Here is an 18,146-nt window from a genome sequence, read left to right as displayed (position 1 = left end):
TACAGCTCACAGGCGGACTCTTCAAAAAAAGGAAATAAATGTATTTGCTGATGAATTGTTCTGAGAGAGGAAACAAACCAAAGGATTCCTGGATGGTTATTTTCCAGAAATTAGGTCAGACCTAATTAGCTGCATAATTAAATATTTGATTGTCTAACTAGTTAACTCTTAGAGACCTTTATTGACTCGTGGTGACAAATGCATGCACGCATATTTTACAGGAGAGATCCCACTGTGCTTTACAAACTGCAGCTCCAGCACAGTGAGTTCTGGGACACAGCACTGTGGTGCTGTGTGATACACGGAGGTTCATCTACAGCAACAAGGAGAGAGGCAAAATTGTAATTACAAACATTTACACAGGAGATTTGGCTGCTCTTCCAGTGTCCTTCGAGGTGCTTGAGTGATGATGAGGCTGTTCTGAACACAGGTCGCCTATTTCCTCCTCAATTTCTCATGACTTCACAGCTCAGCCTCCTCAGGGACAAAAGCAGGACTCTTCTGTGAACATCAAAACAGGACTAGCACCTACAATTAGGCAGTCTAACTGGGAGGTGTCTTCTGAGTATCTGAGAATGATGACACTTGTCTGATTTACACAAATGCAGAAAGGATAGTGAAACCGAGACCAAAAGCACCACCAAGTTCATGTCCCCTCTTTACTCAGTCTGTGTTTCCTCCCTCCTCCTTCCACAGCTTCCCCAGGTCACTTACAGTTGCCTCACGCCAGCATGACATCTGTGGGACAAGGCAAAAATGCAGCTGGCAATGTGGGAGAGGAAAATTGTGAATCACCTATGTAAAAATTAGGTTTTTTTCTCACCAACAAAGTCTAGGAAATATGTAGAGTCAGAGAGAGGAATCTATTAATATAACCCTGATATTCTGGCAATTGTCTGGCACAAACAATGATTATTTCAAAGCAGAATGTCTCAAGCTTGGCAAAGGGACAGTTATCCTCACAACAGTCAAACAAATAACCAGAATGAGAGACAGAGAAGCTGGAAGGCAGCAGAAGACTTGTGTACTGCAGAACACAGAGCTATGAGCAGCGTTCTGGTCTTCCAACTGCTGATTTCTGAAGAAGTGTTTCTAAGGTATGTGGAATCTGTTCCTTACATGACTGCAGATAAAAGCAGAGCACTTCCAAGCACAGAGAGCACAAACCATCATTGTGGAAAGGGACAAGAAAAACTGAGGCAATGAGGAGGCAAGAGTATAGAAGTCCAAGGGGTATGTGCCTGTCCACAAAGCACAGCCAAGAAAAGAAGAAACTGTGAGCATTTAAAGCACATCAGGCATTTGTAGCTCACAATGAATACACAGAATTACAGTGCAAAGGTGACTGGTGATGGTGCAATGTGGTGCCAGGACAGCTCCTAAAGGAACTGCTATCTCTTTTTCCAGAGACAACACATACTCTCTCCTTATATCAATCTTTTGCTTCTAAACCCCATTGACTTTACCTTTAAATTTTTTCTTTCCATAGGATTTTTCCATGCAAATTTTTATTGCTTTCTTCCTGGGAACTATAATTCATCTAAACTGCCCTTTTAATGCAGAATTTTAGCTGGGTATTCAAATGACTCAACAGAAATGTCCATATTTGCTCGAATCTGCCCTGAAATCTTCCACCCACTCACAAATACAGCACGTTCCCATCTGTGCATTGCTCTCATTGTGAACTTGTTGATTTTTTCTGTTCTTTTTTGGTGGGGGTATGGCTTGGTGCAGGTGTCCAGGCTGGGGTAACAAAGACCCAGGTAACAGATGGCAAACTCTGCATGAGACAGAAAACAGAAAGTACAATATTTTAGTTACAGCAAGGTTAAACAAAGTGTATATCTGACGAGTAGGGTCTGGAAATATATTTTTGTCTCAGCCAGCTTAATTTCTGTTGGAAAACCAATTCTTTACAAAAGATTTTCAATGGACTTGGAGAAGTGAAGGGAAAAGGGCTCCTCTGTAGTTTCTTAATGTTTGAAATCCATTCCTGAGTACTTTCATCCCTAATTAAAGGTCACCTACTGGTTTGTGAACAACTGTTAATGAAGAGTTTAATTAGCCAGATGACAGCTATAAAATCCTACTCCTATGCTTGAATATTTTGAAGCAACAACACCCAGATTTTCAAATATGTGCTTGTAGCCAAGTACTTAGACAAAAGCTCTTATGGAAGAGGACTGTGTATGTGCAATTCCCATTTGCATACACAATGGGCGATTGCATATGCCCACATTAAAGATGCAAATCTGTGAGGAGGTTTATATGTGCTTACTTGACCATTTGAACCAGACCTACCTTTCTTTTCTGTTCTCTCTCTCAGGGAGGGGAGGGATGGTTAAATTATTCCTTGAGGATAAATCATTTTGCATTATTAACTCTTCTCAACAACAAAGCTGCATAAATTAAATGTAAGATTATCTGCAGTGTCCTCAGTGGAATGATTAGGAGAGAATCTACAGGAAACAAGTGTGGTCAAATGATTTGAAGACTTGCTAAATGGGATGCAAATCTCATCTTGAATTCTTAACAAGCTCAAACACAGACCTGCCTTCTAATGAACAAACTCTGCTTGGCATATCTGTGCAACCCCCAGAGCAAAGTTGGAAAAAAATGGATCATGTTTCATTTTCTCTACCGAATCAGGTTTTTGTTTTTATTGACACTTTTGACCAGGTGCTCCTGGTGCTCCTATTACCTTTACCTATTACCTTTACCTATTACCAATTTTCATGATGCTTCCTTTAGTCTGCCAAGCTGAAGTGGCCCCTTTTCTCATTTCCCATCACAACACCTGATGAATGTTTCTTAGGGAGGTCAGGTTTGGGTTCTCCACAAGGTACATGCCTGAAGGAATGATGTTTCTATCAGAAAGATCAAGGAGTTGCTTTTGGTGTCCTCACTGACAGCACAGTCTCTTTGTTTTACTCTGGTGATGGCACCATAAGGGCAAAGAGAATCATAACTCTCTAACAGCATTTTTGGGGGCTTGGCGAAGACTAAAATGCAATGAATGACCACAATGAATGGCAATTCTACCCATAACAGACCAATTCCCATTTTTTTCCTGTCAATCAGAGCTAGGCTTTGATCCAAGTTTCCTTGTTACCTTTGGCCTGTCTCTCCTACTACACAAGCTTATGTGAACACATAGACACACGCTTTTGTCTGAGCAAAATACTAAACAAAAGAGAATTCCAAGCCCTAGCACTAAAAATAAGGGGAAAAAATTAGAATGCACCACATAAAAATAGTTGTTCATATGAATTAAAGAGGAAAAATATGCCTGTCTGAGTTATGTCAATGGTTAATATCTTATTTCATAAGATATTATGAAATTATACAAGAGATTTGTTAAAACAAAGACAGGTCAGTCTTTCTGCATGTTTGCTGACTAGGTTTCAAGCACACCTTTCTGTGCTTTGTTAACTCTCCAGGAGGCTGCAGGAGGGTTTTCTCTGCAGTCTTTCATCCATAGGTCACAGTGACCTGATGGTGGGGGCTGCACTGCATAAATGGAGCTCTTCAGATAAGCAGCACAACATTTATTGCATACTTTGTCAACATATCTCTGGCTGTACACTTGTTCTCAAGGCACTCTGCTTTGATATTGGTTTTATTAAAATAGATTTCAGAAAGGGAAATGTAAAATAGTTTAGAGATTGCAACATAAACATGTTGTTCGAGAGCTGAGAAAATCCACACCAAACACCAGCAAGCTTTTTTGTATATTACAAGCATGGACAAAATGTATCTTGAGGTTCTTTTCTTCTCATATTGCTTTCTTCAAATAAAAACACTACTGAAAAAATGATACAAGAAGACCAATATCTCACACAGGGAAAGACACAGGTCCCACAATGTCCCTCACAATTTGGAAAATTAATTTTATTAAAATTAAAATAAAACTAATAGCTAAAGCCGAAGAGATCTCAGGACAAGAAGACGGAGAATTTTGTCTTGGTAACTGTACAGTCAATCTCTCAGCTTTGGAGCTGTCACCAGAGCTCCTGAGCAGCATGTGTGGGCAGGATGACGTGTCCTCCATGAGGCAAGGTGTCCAATTATGCAAGCTTTACTTACTCCTCAAGTATCAACTTGTGCCCTTTGGAGAAAGAGCTAGGTGGTTCAGTCCCTTGGACCCTGGTCTGACTCTGGCTACAAGACACAACCCTGCAAAGGTCTCTTTTCAGGGATGTTAATTAGAAAAACATTTAACTGATTCCACAAATATCTGGGCGTTGGGTTTGCATGAAGTAGATGGCCTACATCAAGCTTGTGCCCGATGTATCTGTGGGAAGATTTACTAGACGGGCTTCTAGACTACTATGCCTGTGTCTTCCTGAGCTGTCGGGTCTCATTCCTGGTAAATGGACAGGGCTCAGGTAAAAAAGCATGATATGACACACTGCAAGAATCTTCCTGATTTATCATCAAAAGTGGGGTAGTATTTGCCAAAGAACACCCCTCATTTTTAGCCAAATAATAGATTCAGGACCCTTTTAAAAATATTACTAGATTATTGGTCATTTTGGAACATCATCATTCAGTCGCTTCCATCGGGATGGGTTTTAATGGCTGCACACCAGCACACTATATATGACATAAAGCATTTGTGGGAAAAAAAAAAAAGAAAAAGAAAAAAAAAGATTCCTCGGAGTATTCAGATGATCTTCCCAGAGATGAAGTGTCTTTTCCACTTTTCTCTTTCATTGCTCCTTTTCCTGGATCTTGGAGGGAGTGTTACTTGTGTTGAGTAATGAAATTTCCCCCGCCAAAACACACTGTCTTTGATCTCCCCTGTTTTATGCACTAGGGAGCTGATAGTTCCTTCCCTGGCTAGGACTGAATGAATAATCACCTCCTGTTGTTGTTCACATAAGAGTCAGATGCTGAAATGTGAAGCTGATGACAGGGGAAATTATGGATAGAAGCATCAAGATTTGCTATTGAAATTTTATGAGCTGTAGGTAGGAAACTTTCAAAGTACATCACATTTAACCATGAAGACTCCAAGCTTTTATAATTTCATGGGGCAGAACTGTGAGTTGTTTGTGAGATGGGAATGAAGCCCAGACTGCTCTCCTGGTGTTTTCTTAATGCCCACATATCCACAGAGAGACACATAATCAGCATGAGAAAACCCTATCCATCCATGAATCTTTGCTGCAATTTGGAATGATGAACCATGGAAAAATTAGATATTCAAATCATGTAAAAAGTCTGTACATTCATTGAGACATTAGTAAAAAACCCCTGTAGACATTAGTAAAAAAACCCTGTAAAATCAGGATTTTTAAAAAAATTTTTAAGATTTTTTTTTGATGTTGTTGTTATTTCAACATATGCAGCTTATGATTTATTTCAGGTCTTCCAGTCTAGACCAGAATGTGATAATGTGTATGTGAAGGATTTTTTTTTTTTTTTTTTTTTAAAGAAGGGAAGGAGAAATTCTAAAAAGATTATACAAAAAATTAGGATTTCACATGAACTTCACATCTAGATCCATTGTTCTTTGTGCAGCTCAGGCAGTATAATACACAAATGCTGTTGTATGGGAAACCTGCCTCACATGTCTTGCTGGAGCAACCCATTGGCCCATGCTGGCATATCCAAGGCTTCCAGACACACAAGTGAATTCAACTTTGTGTAAACAACTTGAGAGAACACCCTTTTTATTATGAGGGGCTTCTCTTTCCCTCATTCTTGCGGTTTCTTACCTTGAAAACAAACCCTAAACCAAACCAACTCTTTGATACAAACTCAGACCCAACAAGTTTCTCTGAGCCTGCCAATGTAAACCAACACAAATACCACCCAAAGTGACACTTCTGTGCAGAGTAAGGCAGGTCCACACAGTGTGGAACAGCAAAGACCCAGCATGGCTGGAGATACCTCCTGCCTCCCTGCTGTGCTCAACAGAAGTGAAAACATCACAAGATATTCTCATTCCTACTAAAACTGGAGGAGGGCTTAAATTGGCCTTCTGCCTCCTGTAACTCCAGGAGATATGATAAATGCAAAAAACTAATTATCTGTATTGTTATAACACAATTCACAGGAAAAGACATTAATTATACTTATTTTTTGAAACTGTATATAACCACTACTTAATTCTCAATAAGCAACGAACATCTCCCGAGAATGCAGGGAATCTCTGCCTGCATGGTGGGAAGATACCAGTTTATGATCTCATTTATTTCTCGAGACAGTTCTACATGAAGACTTTGGCACTTTGTTCTTCAAGAACTGATGAAGATGATATCTCATCTCTGATAGTTGTTCATTGTACAAAAATAGGAAATTGGAAATATTTTTCATAATACATAAGTTTGCATGTTATGCTGAAGTCATTATTAAAATTCACATACTTGCAAGTGATTAGCACACTGGCTCAGACAAAAATTTATGCAAGAACTTCAGTTCAAGTGATTCAGAGGAACCAAAGAATAAATAGTGCCATCACTGTTTTTTGATGCAGGAGGGCAATGGCCATTTCTTGTGTGGAAGATATGAGCAGATGAGGAGATCTCTGTTCTGTAAATCTGGGCTTGCATTTCACAGCAACCAAACTTGCTCAAGAGAATGAAGAAATCCCTGCGGAAATTCTTCGTGAAGATGGCGTAGAGGAAAGGGTTAGCGCAGGAGTTGATGGGGTAAAACAAAACTAGGAGGATCTTGGAATTGGACACTGTGATGAGAGGAACCTTGAGTGAGGCCGATATGGCAAAGAAAGATATTGGTGCCATGCAGAGGAAGTCGGTGAAGATCAATATGGCCATGCGCTTGGCAATCTTGGTGTCACTGTTGGAAGAGATGACGTTGGGGTTTCGCACAGTAAAGTAGATGCAGCTGTAGCAGACGCAAATAATGACAAATGCGAGTACATTCAGCACTAACAGAAATATAACGTAAGCCTGGGCAAAGGGTGTTTCTATATCCATGGGCAGACAGATGCTGACCTTCATGTAGCTGCTGACCCCAAATATGGGAAGGAGTGCTACTGTGAAAGCAAACACCCAGCCAAAAATCATGATGATCACAGCATGGCGCAAGCGCACCTTGCGGTGCAGCTGCATGGCGTAGGTGATGGTGTGCCACCGTTCCAGGGTGATCACTGTCAGCGTGTAGACCGAGAGTTCACTGGCAAACACTGTGAAAAATCCCGCAGCGTTGCATCCTGCCCCGGTCTGCCAGTCTATGGCGTAATTGTAGTACTGGCTTTTGGTCTGGATGTCTACAGAGGCAATGAACAGTAGATAGATCCCTATGCAGAGGTCTGCAAAGGCAAGATTGCACATTAGAAAGCGAGGGACAGTGAGTTTGTATTGACTGCTTATTAAAATAATGAGGACAACAGTGTTCCCAGTAATAGCTAGAATGTTGATGAACCATATCAGGACTCTCAGAATGTTGTATCCCATGATATCTTCACATGGGTTGAAAGCATCAGGTTTAGGAGAGCAGGCTACATTAACTACTTCATTGCATAAACCATAGTCAAATTCATTCTCTGCTGGGTCAAATCCTATGCCGTAGTTGGAAATATAATCTTCAGCTGCAGACCTTCTCCGTAGTTTTTTGCCAGAGTTCTCCTCAAAGTCTTGCTTCACCTGAGATATGCTACATATCGGATGTAATTCAGTCCTGAAATTGTAAAAAGAGCAGAGTTGGAAACTAAGAGACACAGTATGAGGCAAAACACCAACACAAAATCATCCAGTTTCCATTTATCAGCCCAGTTTTCCTGGTTAGCTGATTATATAGATTACCCTGGAGCCTGAAATTAATAGTGCAGCTGGTCTCTATTTATAAAATACTACAAGAACATGTAAATGACTTGGAAACATCATAAACTGCACGGAAAAGGAAAACCTAATGTTTGCCTAATGCTCATGATGCAGTTATCCACCTGGATAACACACTCTGTAAGAAGCCTCCCTCGTTTGAAATGAATTTCTGACCTAAGCTGTCACTGACAAGCTGATTTCTGCATGGTGGAAATGCATGACAATGATCACCAATGTAAGACTGAGCTTTGAGGAGTAAGTCAAGTCAGCTGTGCTCATAAGGAGTCTGTATAACCACAATAATGCTACTGTCTCTTATTCTCAAATTCCCTTTTTCCTAAAGGTTTTGATCACCACCGCCTTGTAACTCTGTCAAGGCACACAACTCCATTTTGTGCTATTCATTTTTGGTACCTCATATTAGTGACTAGCTAGTAACACAAGTAAATAGCACAAATAAATTAATGCAGGATATTCCTGGTAATTTCTAGATGACAGATGTCAACAGAAACACAAGGCACAGGAGACCATTTTGCTTAAAAACTGTTTTTTAAAGGAAGTGGATTAGAAACAAGTGAAGTGGAGCAAAACCAACCCAACCCAACCCAACCCAACCCAACCCAAACCAAACTAAACCAAACCAAACCAAGCCGTTTTAATGGAAACAGTAGTTGCTTTGGTTTCTGTCAGAAAATATTTTTTAAACATTTTAAGAATTTTTAGTAGCACAGGTAAACACCGCATTTTTGATAGTTTTGTGTTTGGCTTTATTTTGTAGAGTATTAGCTCTATGCCCTTCTCCATGCCTAGACCTACAGAAGAAACAAATATTTTGACTGAGATAGAAAGATGATCAGCTCCAGCAAGATTGTAAATATCAAGAAATATCATGTATAAACATGAAATGAACGGGGAGTTTTTACAACAGCTCTTTGGCTGCCTTAGAATTTGGCTGTCCCATGAACTTGCATCCACAGTTTTGGATGCAGACCTAATCTCAGTTACGGAATGAAGCAGTTGACATTTTGTTGTAAACCAACCCAGTTCAGCTTTGCCTACGTTCAACTACAACCCAGACTGCAGTTTAGGTGTGTAATTTCTAGGACAGGACCCCAGCTTATCTTCCATCCTGATTCTGAGTACAATTGAGAGAAGAACTCTCTAGACAAGTAAAGTTAAAATTCTGAACAACTGGTAGCAGCCTAAAAGGGAGAATTCTTCATTGTAACCTAATTTTACCCTTTGACTTTCTGCACTCACTACATCTTCTGAAAATTGAGTTTAAAGGGTCTGGAAGAAAGGAAAACTAATGAAAGTCCAGCACCAGAAGGTGAGGGACATTTCCTATGAGATTCTGAACATCCTCTACTATTATCAATATTTTTTATCTTGCCTGTCAACTGAGTCAGAAAACTGATTTTCTGTGAGGTCAAATATGCACTATGAAGGTCAGAGTAGCAATAACAAGGCATTACATTTTGCTCTCCTGTGTTCTACTCGCATAAGGATGAGTGAAGGGTTCAGAGTATTGATCAATATATCAGCAGTTCTCTGGCTGAAAGGGAATATAGGCTTCCAAGGAGCAATAACAGGAGAAAAAGTCCCTTACTTTTTAGGGTAACAGGCACTGGGGGGCACTGAAAGCTACAGCAATTGGTGGTTCTTTGAAAATGAACTCAAGGAAATGTTTGTAGCCAATCATTTCTCAGCATGAGGTAAAAACAGACTTTTTCTAAAATTTTGGAGGCACTGCCTGCACCTAAATATATACCCAGGCAAAAGTGCTATGTAAGGCCAATTAAATATATTTTTGAGTATTACAATTAATTAATTCTTGCCTTATTTTTACAGCCAGTGTCCCAAATAAAACCAGAGTCCCAAGAAATACGGTGTTTGCTCCAAGGAAAGGTAATGAGGAGTGTCCTGCTGGTTGCCTGTGTTGGGAGCAGGTAAGATGAAACTCCCAAGGGAAGGAAGAGCCTTCCTCTGACACTGACTCCTTGTCATATCTTTGTCCTGCGTTTCTCACCGTTTGGGCTGTTGCAGTGCACTCACAGCAACAAGTTAAAGCATTATTTGCCAAGGGATGTATGGGTCCTTGTCATCCTGGTTTTTCTGAGTTTTTTAAAGCCTTTTGATTGTTCATAAAATGGAGTCAGACTTTTTAGCTACTGTACAATATCAGGAGCAGTTTTCATTTTTTCTCACACATGTAACATAAACAAATCCTTTGTTTTTCATTCTCTGTCCTTTGTTTGCATATTTCTAACCTGAAAACAATTGTAACTGACGGCTGGTCTGGCCAGTTGGCTGAGAGGTAAAAACTCCAAAAGCCAATCTTCAGCCAGACCCACAAATGTATAAAAAGTAAGAAATAAACAGGCAGAGTCTCTCCACCTTGTTCTCCGCCCTGGCTCAGCCTTGAGCTCTTGGAGGAGCCCTCTGCCCTGCGAAATCTCTCGTCTCTCATGTGATTGCTTTGCATATCCCGATCACAGGTTCTTGCTTCCTGTTGAGACCGTGGGTCTCGTAATACAGTTAATTTATTCCCTCTCTTTGCAAATTTTCTCACAGTTTAACATTATTTTGCTCAAGTAAACTAGAAAAATAAGATGGAGAAAGGGCAGCTTAGAGAATAAAACTGAAATTGGCAGAATGCTCTGACAAAAATAAACAAAATTACTACCTTTCTACAAGTTGTTATTTAAGTTATTTTATGTGCCTTGTCTGGGTCTGGTGGCAGCAGGATCTTGTGTGCTGAGAAATACTCTCAGCAGAATAAATAGTCTTGACCTATGTTCTGTAATAAGTCCTATCTCAAACCAATCATACTTACCAAAAAGTGCCGTAAGTGAGTTGTGAGCAACTGATAGTATGTTCTTGTGAGACTAGGCCGGAACACCATTCTTGATGCTGCCACATTTTTTGAAAAAGTAGGATTTCAAGTGACAGCTCCTTCAAAGAATAATGATCAAGTGTAAGGACAGAGTCATATCAATGCCATTCTTTTGGGCAGAGGGCGATCTTTATGTCAAAGAAAGCCAAAATCTTCCTGAAGTTCATAATGGTCTGCGTCGAGGGTTTTAACATCCGGCCTCCGTCCTGTTCACACTTCAACGATATTATTTTCCAGTCACAGAAAAATGTGAGGCGAGTTCTACATACTGTACTGTATTTGCCTCAGGAATTCAGCTTACCTTCTCTTAGGTCAGCACCACAATATTCCAGTGTGATCAAACTACAGATCAATATTTAGCATATAATCCTTATTGGAACAGAAAAAAAAAATCAAAACTGTCTTATGTTTTAATGTGTGTCTCAGACTGGCAGAGCTGTGCTTGATGTAGCATCTTCCAAAACTTAGAAAACACTGTTGCTGTAACAGGTTTAAGCTTTCCATTATCACAACAGCATCTGTTCACTGCCGCAGACAGTTTTTAGAGAGGTAATAGAGCATGATCCACTAAGGTAACTTATTTTGTCTAGGGCTTTGAGTGCTGCAAAAGTCTCAAAAAGGGGAAATCAAACATGAACAGGCAGCCAGAAAGGGGCCACACATCCCTGCCTTAATTCCTTCCCAGGGTGCCCACGTGAATGCCAGCTGCTGCTGTGATCCTTAGAAATGCACTTCTGGGGGTGATGAGGCATCATTTTTATACTCCCTGGACTACCTGGAAGAATTTTGTGAGCTAAATGGCCACAAGGAATGACTGTCTCCTGTGAAGGTGCACAAGAAGCCACGTCACACCAGGTCTCCCACCACCACAAGCAATGCCTGCTGCTCTTAGCCAAGCACAGCTCTTCCCAAAGGAATATTGCATATTGTGTGATCAACCACTATGCAAACTATTAATAACTTTTAAACAGCCTGAGCAGCTTTTAGTGCACACACAGCTTGTGCCAGCTGCCATGAAAACGGCTTTGAAATGAAGGAGGGTGTAGCTACTGTATGTGTGACTAATCTCTGCTGAAGTGTATGGTAATACTTTCAGTCTTCAAACCAAACACATGCATCCACTTTCTCCCTTTAATGTGGAGAGAGGATCTCAGTTGCACACCAATTTCAGTACAAGAGACATGACTGTATGAAAGAAATGACAATTTTTTTAATACATTAAAAAGAAGTTGACAGGAAAGGTTAATCTAAATAATATGTTCTCATAATTTTGCATTTATGCTTAATGTCTGGTAGAAAATACATCTGGTAACTATTAAAGGTAAATAAATATGTTGACTTTTGTCCTGTTGACCAGGGTGGTACAGTTGTGACCAGAATTTCTCCAGAAGTAGCTCCATCATGGCATGGTGCTCCAGCCCAGCCTGAAACATCCACACTGGGGCTATGTGAGCTCTTCACTGGTTTCTTGATGTTTCTTTGCAAAATTACACTTACCTAGGCCATGGAAAGGGCTGTGTTATGTTCTCCTTACCTTCTTGCTAGCCAGGGAAAGGCTTTCAAAAGTGGGGTTGTTCTAAGAGGGGAGTGAGTGCTGTGGACTTCGATTCCGTGTAGGGAGTGTGAGGCATGGAAGTTCTTCAAAGCCCGTGTGAGCGGTCTAGATACTGAGAGCTTACCACAGGGTCAGGACTATTTCCTCCTGTAGCTTTTCTTCAATAGCAGCTCTTAATCTGTTTTTGAAAAGTCCTGTCACCTATTTTATGGGGTGGATTCTAGCATTTGGGTCTTGATTAGGCCCAAGCAGCCCAGAAGCCAAGTACCTTAAAAAATATGAATCACAGTGATATCAGTGTTTCTTTGCAGATCCAGAACTAAACATGCTTTCACTGGACTCATTGGAAAATAACACTTTGCCACCGGTTCTGGAAGGACTGGACACATTTCTCCTTAGAAGCCACCAGACAGTGTCTGCATAAGACTGCACAAGTGTGTGAAAACGTCGCCCGCTGATCAACTGTTCTAGTGAAAACTGCATTTTGGATCAAAAATGGGTGATGGGGGATGGATTCTGTCAGATACTTCTGTTATCACTACAGTCTCCACCACCACACTTGCACTCTTACACAATTTTGTAAACACATGTAGATGATATTTATTAGCTATGTAGATGATATTTGTTAGCTGCCAGCAAACTCAGTTATTTTCCCTTGTCTGGTGACAATACAATGCTTAAGGGTATTAAAATAGAGGCTACTAACAGTTTATGCTTTCACTGAATGGTTTTACTTTCCTTTGAAGTTTTTTTGCCACTTCTGAATATGATGTCTTGAATTGTAACAATGATTCATAGTTTTATTTCTGCCATGGAAAAGTCCAAGTCTTTGAGGACATTCAGCAAAGGAAGAATTTCAAACAATAGCAAGGGTTTTCATAGGTACCAGTTCCTCATGTTTTCCAGATTCAGGAGGTTCATTAACTACTAAATGTGAACATTTTAATACTGTATGACTGAGGTGAAAATACTCAATGAGAATCACTGATACCTAAAGTCTCACTGCAACTTGCTTATTGAAAATTAAAACCAGCACGGAAAATTAGCTTTGGAGTCTGAAAAGAAACCTTAGCCTCCCACCCAGCTCTACTGATTTGTGTCAAATGGATCTGCTCGGAAAACATGTCCCAAAATGTCTGAGTATGAACTCAACATATAATGTAACTGTGATGCTTGGCTGGGCAAGTGCTCCAACATCAATAAGGCATTCTGAAAGAAGAGTTTGGGATCACTCAGTGGTCCCGCTGCCCTCCTGGACTGACGAACAAGTGTTGGCCAGCTTCTCTGCAAAGACAGTCTTCTATCCAGTTATCTTCTGAAAAAGTTATCAAATGTTTTCTGTTTAATGTCTTCTGTGTGGGTACAGGCTGGTCCCAGTAAAAGATGGATTAATGACAGATGAGGGCAGAGTTGTATTTATCAAAATTTAATAATTCCCTGCAATGGAGAGGCAGTGCACTGTGTAGCATGCATAAACCTGTATGTATTGCGTATTCATTTATTTCCGTCCATTTACTTACCTGCACTGGAAAGACCTTTCTATCCATATTTTGAGGAATTTTATTTAATTCCTTATCAACTGCCGAAAAGCACCAAAAAGAAAAACAAATGAATTCACTTACTTTTGTCTTTTCCAGCTTGTAAATGCACAGCAATGGCTAGGATAGGTGAAGTTTGCCTCAATCAAAGATCTAAATTTGCTTAAATCAGGAAGCTTTTTTAAATTGTATGTAGACCTTGCTCTTAGCTTCTTAATGAGTTCTAATCCATGACTTGGCAGGAAACTGATTTTCGTGCTGGAAATATCCCTTTAAGAAAACATATGAAAATCTTGGTAAAAAGCAAATTTCCTTCTGCTCAACAATGGATATCTGTTTTAGACTGTCCTACTCATTCTCAGAGTAGTGACTGGAAACAGATCAGCTGGAAATCTACACTGAAAAGATGATCCAGTCCTAAATTGGCTGTTCCTCCAGCAAGCTGAGCTAGTATCCATTGCAAACAACAATCAAGTGATGTTAGTCTGTGAGAACAAAAGAAAAAAATCCCATAATGTTCTGGATAAAAATTAGCAGGCATATAAACTATTATTGCCATATGATGCTGGGTTTAGCAAATAGCCAGAAACTGCAGCAATCATCCCAGCATACTGTTAAACAACAAATAAAAGGCTGATGAAATCACAATATAAGTTTGCCATATGAACGGCACATCACGGGAAGGCTGCTGTGGAAAAGGCAATAAACACAAAGAGAGAAGCTCACATGTGGGTACAGATGTGAGGACAGGTTGGGAATATTAGATTTTGCACTCATTAGGAAGAAAAACAGATTAAAGAGAGTCAGGGGTGGCATTGCTCAGGCTGTTAAGAACAAAAATATCCAAACAAAATCTTCTTGGAGGTTTAAAAAACAAACATAGCACAGACTGCAGCAAAGAAAGGGGCACGACTGCAGGAGGTTAGGAGAGATACGTTTATGCGGAAGGCAATTACTGAGGGACAGGCTATCAGAGGCAGCGATGGAATAAGCAGCCATGAATGTATTAAGGGGAGCACTGGTGGGGCCTTTAAAAGGAAATACGTTCTGCAAACACTACATCTTGAGTTACGCCATGCAAGTGAAGAAAGGGAAGAAGGACCAAGGGTGCTCCATCTCCAGGTTATGAGATACTTGGGAATCTATCCCAATAGTTCCAGACTGTAACAGATGGGGCAAAACATCTCCATATTTCCCTTACCGGGACACAAACTATGTTCCTCAGATCATGACAGCCTGAGATCAGCTCCTTTCTCTGAAGAGCAAAGGTAAAAGTGAACTGCACAAACTCATCCTTCCTCCTTTAAGCCCTGTGTTCTCACAACCTGAGACTGATCCAGGATGCAGTGTTTGCTAAGGCTGCTCTGCGCTTTATTCTCCAAGGAGAGGAAACATTTCTCCCTAATCAAGGAATTGAACTGACAATATTTGCAGTTTTCTCCATGTCCCCTTGAAGGTACAGTTTCCAATTCATCTTTGACAGTGTGATGTCAGCACGTTATTTGATCTCTGTCACCCAACATGCACAAATTGTTTTTATTACTGCCTTAATACAGGAGAGTGGTGCCATGTGAGGGAAGACCAGGTTTTAGTAGCATGTAATAAAGTTTAGACAGTTGCTGTGTACCACACACGTTTTCACCTCTGTTCTCTGGTCTAGAAAGCAAAATTAAAACCAGGAAAGGGCTCTGCTTGAGCCCCAGACAAGCCTAGGAAGTTCATAGGCAGATGACAAAGCAGTTTGTAAAATTGGTAAAGATGATCTTTGTGTCTGTGCTGTGCCCATAGTTGAGGCTTTACATCCAGGCTCTGAAGGAATGTGCCACCTTTAGCAACTGGACAATGGGCTGTGGCAGCAGAGGAGCAAACACAAACTCCATCCATTCTGCTGCCCCAACTGGGAACTGTGACTTTTACTGGGAGACAGACTTGTGTACTCCAAAGTGTTACAAACTTCTGCAGGGCAGGCTGAGAGAAGCCACACCTCTCACAGAAGAGGTTCTGAGGTCCTGGGCCTGTTTCTACAGGAGCTAAATCCGACAGCTGATGAGAAATTTTAGGCTATTGATTTCTACCCTGGACGCTTGAAGAGGTAATTAGGTTGCAATGAGCAGCCTCAATTTTCACTTGTGCTGACTACTGCCCTCAGAGCTCTGCCAAATGAAAACTGTCACCCAGAGTATATGCTCATGAGTCAAAAACTAAACATCAGGTTTCTGCTTAAATCCACAGGCAGCATCACTCATGGCATCATTAAGAGAATGTGTAACTTCATAGCTCTGAACAAGAGCACAGAAAATGTTCTTTGGCTTTTTAGCTAAAATTACCAGTTTGAGTACAAACTGGTATTACACTGTGTGGAAATAATTATGAATAGGAACAGCACTTAAAAGTATCTGAAAGTTTACCAAATCTCTCATCAACTCTAAGTAGTTTCAAAGATATTAATTTTTTTTTCCACAATTTTTTTTTCTTATTATTTAAGAAACTTTTCTTTTTATGCCAATAATCACAAATAAACAGAATTGAGTTAGGGAAAGTGCTTTGCGTACCCTGTGGGTTTGTCAATTATGTCTGTGAGGGATAACTATGGGTACACCGCTGACAAGCCTCGAAAAGCAAACACCGACACTGTGCAGGTGGTTTAGTAAATTACTCCACTGAGTTACCACACACACACACCTCAGCGCAGAGGTTCTTCGGGATGCTGTGCTCTAGTTAGAGGCTTGATAAATTAAATAAGCCTGATGAACAAGATTATAAAGTGGCAGCAGGAAATCAAACCAGAAGGAATCAGCAATTGAAATACGTGTTCTTGTATTATCATTGCTTGGCTGTGAGTCATCAGCCTTGACAGCAGCTGGTGCAGGAATAGCAAAATGAACCTACCTTCTTTTCCAATCACTTCCCTTTCCCACTGGGAGTCCCTGTTGGATTAGCAAAAGTACTGACCAGTTGATGAAGTCTGAAAGGCACCTACAGAAATGGCAAAAAATAGCTCCTGGAGCAGAAATCAGTGCAGGGTAGGTGGATTGGGGAGAACAATTTTCTTTGTGCTTGTATCTAAACTGATCTCTATCTGTGCTTCAGGGACTCAGATGTTGAGCTGGGGATCTACTGAAGCTCTCCTGCAGCCTCCATATGTGGGATTACCAATGAAGACAAATTGCAAGGCTGGGATGGGCCATAGCCACACCTCGCCCTGCATCGAGTCAGGACACAGCCAGAGAACCAAGGACACCAGCAAAAGCTGGTGCAAGCCACAACAGCTCAGAGAGGAGCAGCAGACAAATTAACGAAACAGTGCAGCTGAAAACTGAAGCCGTGAAACTCCAAGTTGGAAACAGAGTGTATATCTGTATAGAAGAAAGATGTATAATTCTGGGATTTAGTAGCTATTTGATTTACTGGCCTACTGTCAATGCCAAAATCCTTTAACTCAAAATTTGATGTCTTTCCCAAAGAGAGATTCTAATTCAGCCAAGAGCTCTAAGTCTGAGAGAGGAATTTATTTGTGAAATTTATTTGTAGCCTGTACAAGGCCTATGATTGGTGCTATTTGTGTTTGTCTTTCTTTCACATTACTTTAATATGATGAATTATAAAATAAAAGTTGGCATTAATTGACTCTGTGACACTGTTCAGGAAGATCAAGAGTTAAACCCACTTGATGTTCATTCTATTAAAACACTGCAGTCTGCAACATGGATTTGATTGCAGCAAAAGCAAAAACATGATTTGTCCCAGCAAAGATATGATAGTGGGTCAATCATTTCCACAACTGAAAGCACATCCCTGGTATACACTATAGTGATGGATGAGTAAGAAGGCTCTTCTTTCATGATCTCATCCAGGATAAAAAGATAATTTCCCATCCACGGAATAGTGGATGTATTGGTAATGGAACAGAAAACTTTTTACACAAATAACTCAGTGTTAGAAATTGAACTATCAAATGAATCTCAACTACAGGCAAATCAATTTGATATACCTCCAGAATATGATTGTATCAAGTATAACTTGCAAAGAAAATGCATTTACTTTTCGCTACAGGAAACAATGATTTCCCAAAGTAACACCTATGACATTACTGATGAAAAGATGCTCCAGTGTCAGTCTTTTCCAAAAAAAGATGCTTTGAAGAAACAATGGAAGTGAAGCAGAATGCAGTACACCCAGCTCTTTATATCACAGGTGCGCTGACCATCACACAGTAGAAATTAAGGCCTTCAGAAGAGCTCTGGACTCAACTCAAGGTTAATCAGATTTTTTTTCTCCCTCTTTTCAGATTTGTAACCACCCTAGCATCTGTATAAAATCTTCCAACAGCTCCAATGACCCCTCTCACTCTTGTTCAGGGTGAC

The 18,146-nt window shown here is 40.4% G+C and overlaps 1 protein-coding gene across 6 annotated transcripts in view; it reads right to left on the bottom strand.

Annotated features, from left to right (window-relative positions):
• Window positions 1-1,640: 1,640 nt before the first annotated feature.
• FSHR (follicle stimulating hormone receptor) overlaps window positions 1,641-18,146 on the bottom strand; it is an 85,813-nt gene continuing 69,307 nt past the window's right edge. For 5 of the 6 annotated variants that reach the window (XM_040059198.2, XM_040059199.1, XM_040059197.2 and 2 more), the window contains 2 exons: window positions 13,867-14,052; window positions 1,641-7,650 (listed from right to left, as the gene is read on the bottom strand). In XM_040059198.2, the coding sequence (XP_039915132.1) occupies window positions 6,423-7,650; window positions 13,867-14,052 (1,414 nt within the window). In that variant the 3' untranslated portion in view covers window positions 1,641-6,422. The remainder of the gene's footprint in view (window positions 7,651-13,866; window positions 14,053-18,146) is intronic. The other variant, XM_040059196.2, reaches the window with a different exon arrangement.

Source organism: Hirundo rustica, chromosome 3 (assembly GCF_015227805.2).
Source record: "Hirundo rustica isolate bHirRus1 chromosome 3, bHirRus1.pri.v3, whole genome shotgun sequence".
Lineage (NCBI taxonomy): Eukaryota > Metazoa > Chordata > Aves > Passeriformes > Hirundinidae > Hirundo > Hirundo rustica.
This window is presented reverse-complemented; position numbering and strand designations above follow the sequence as displayed.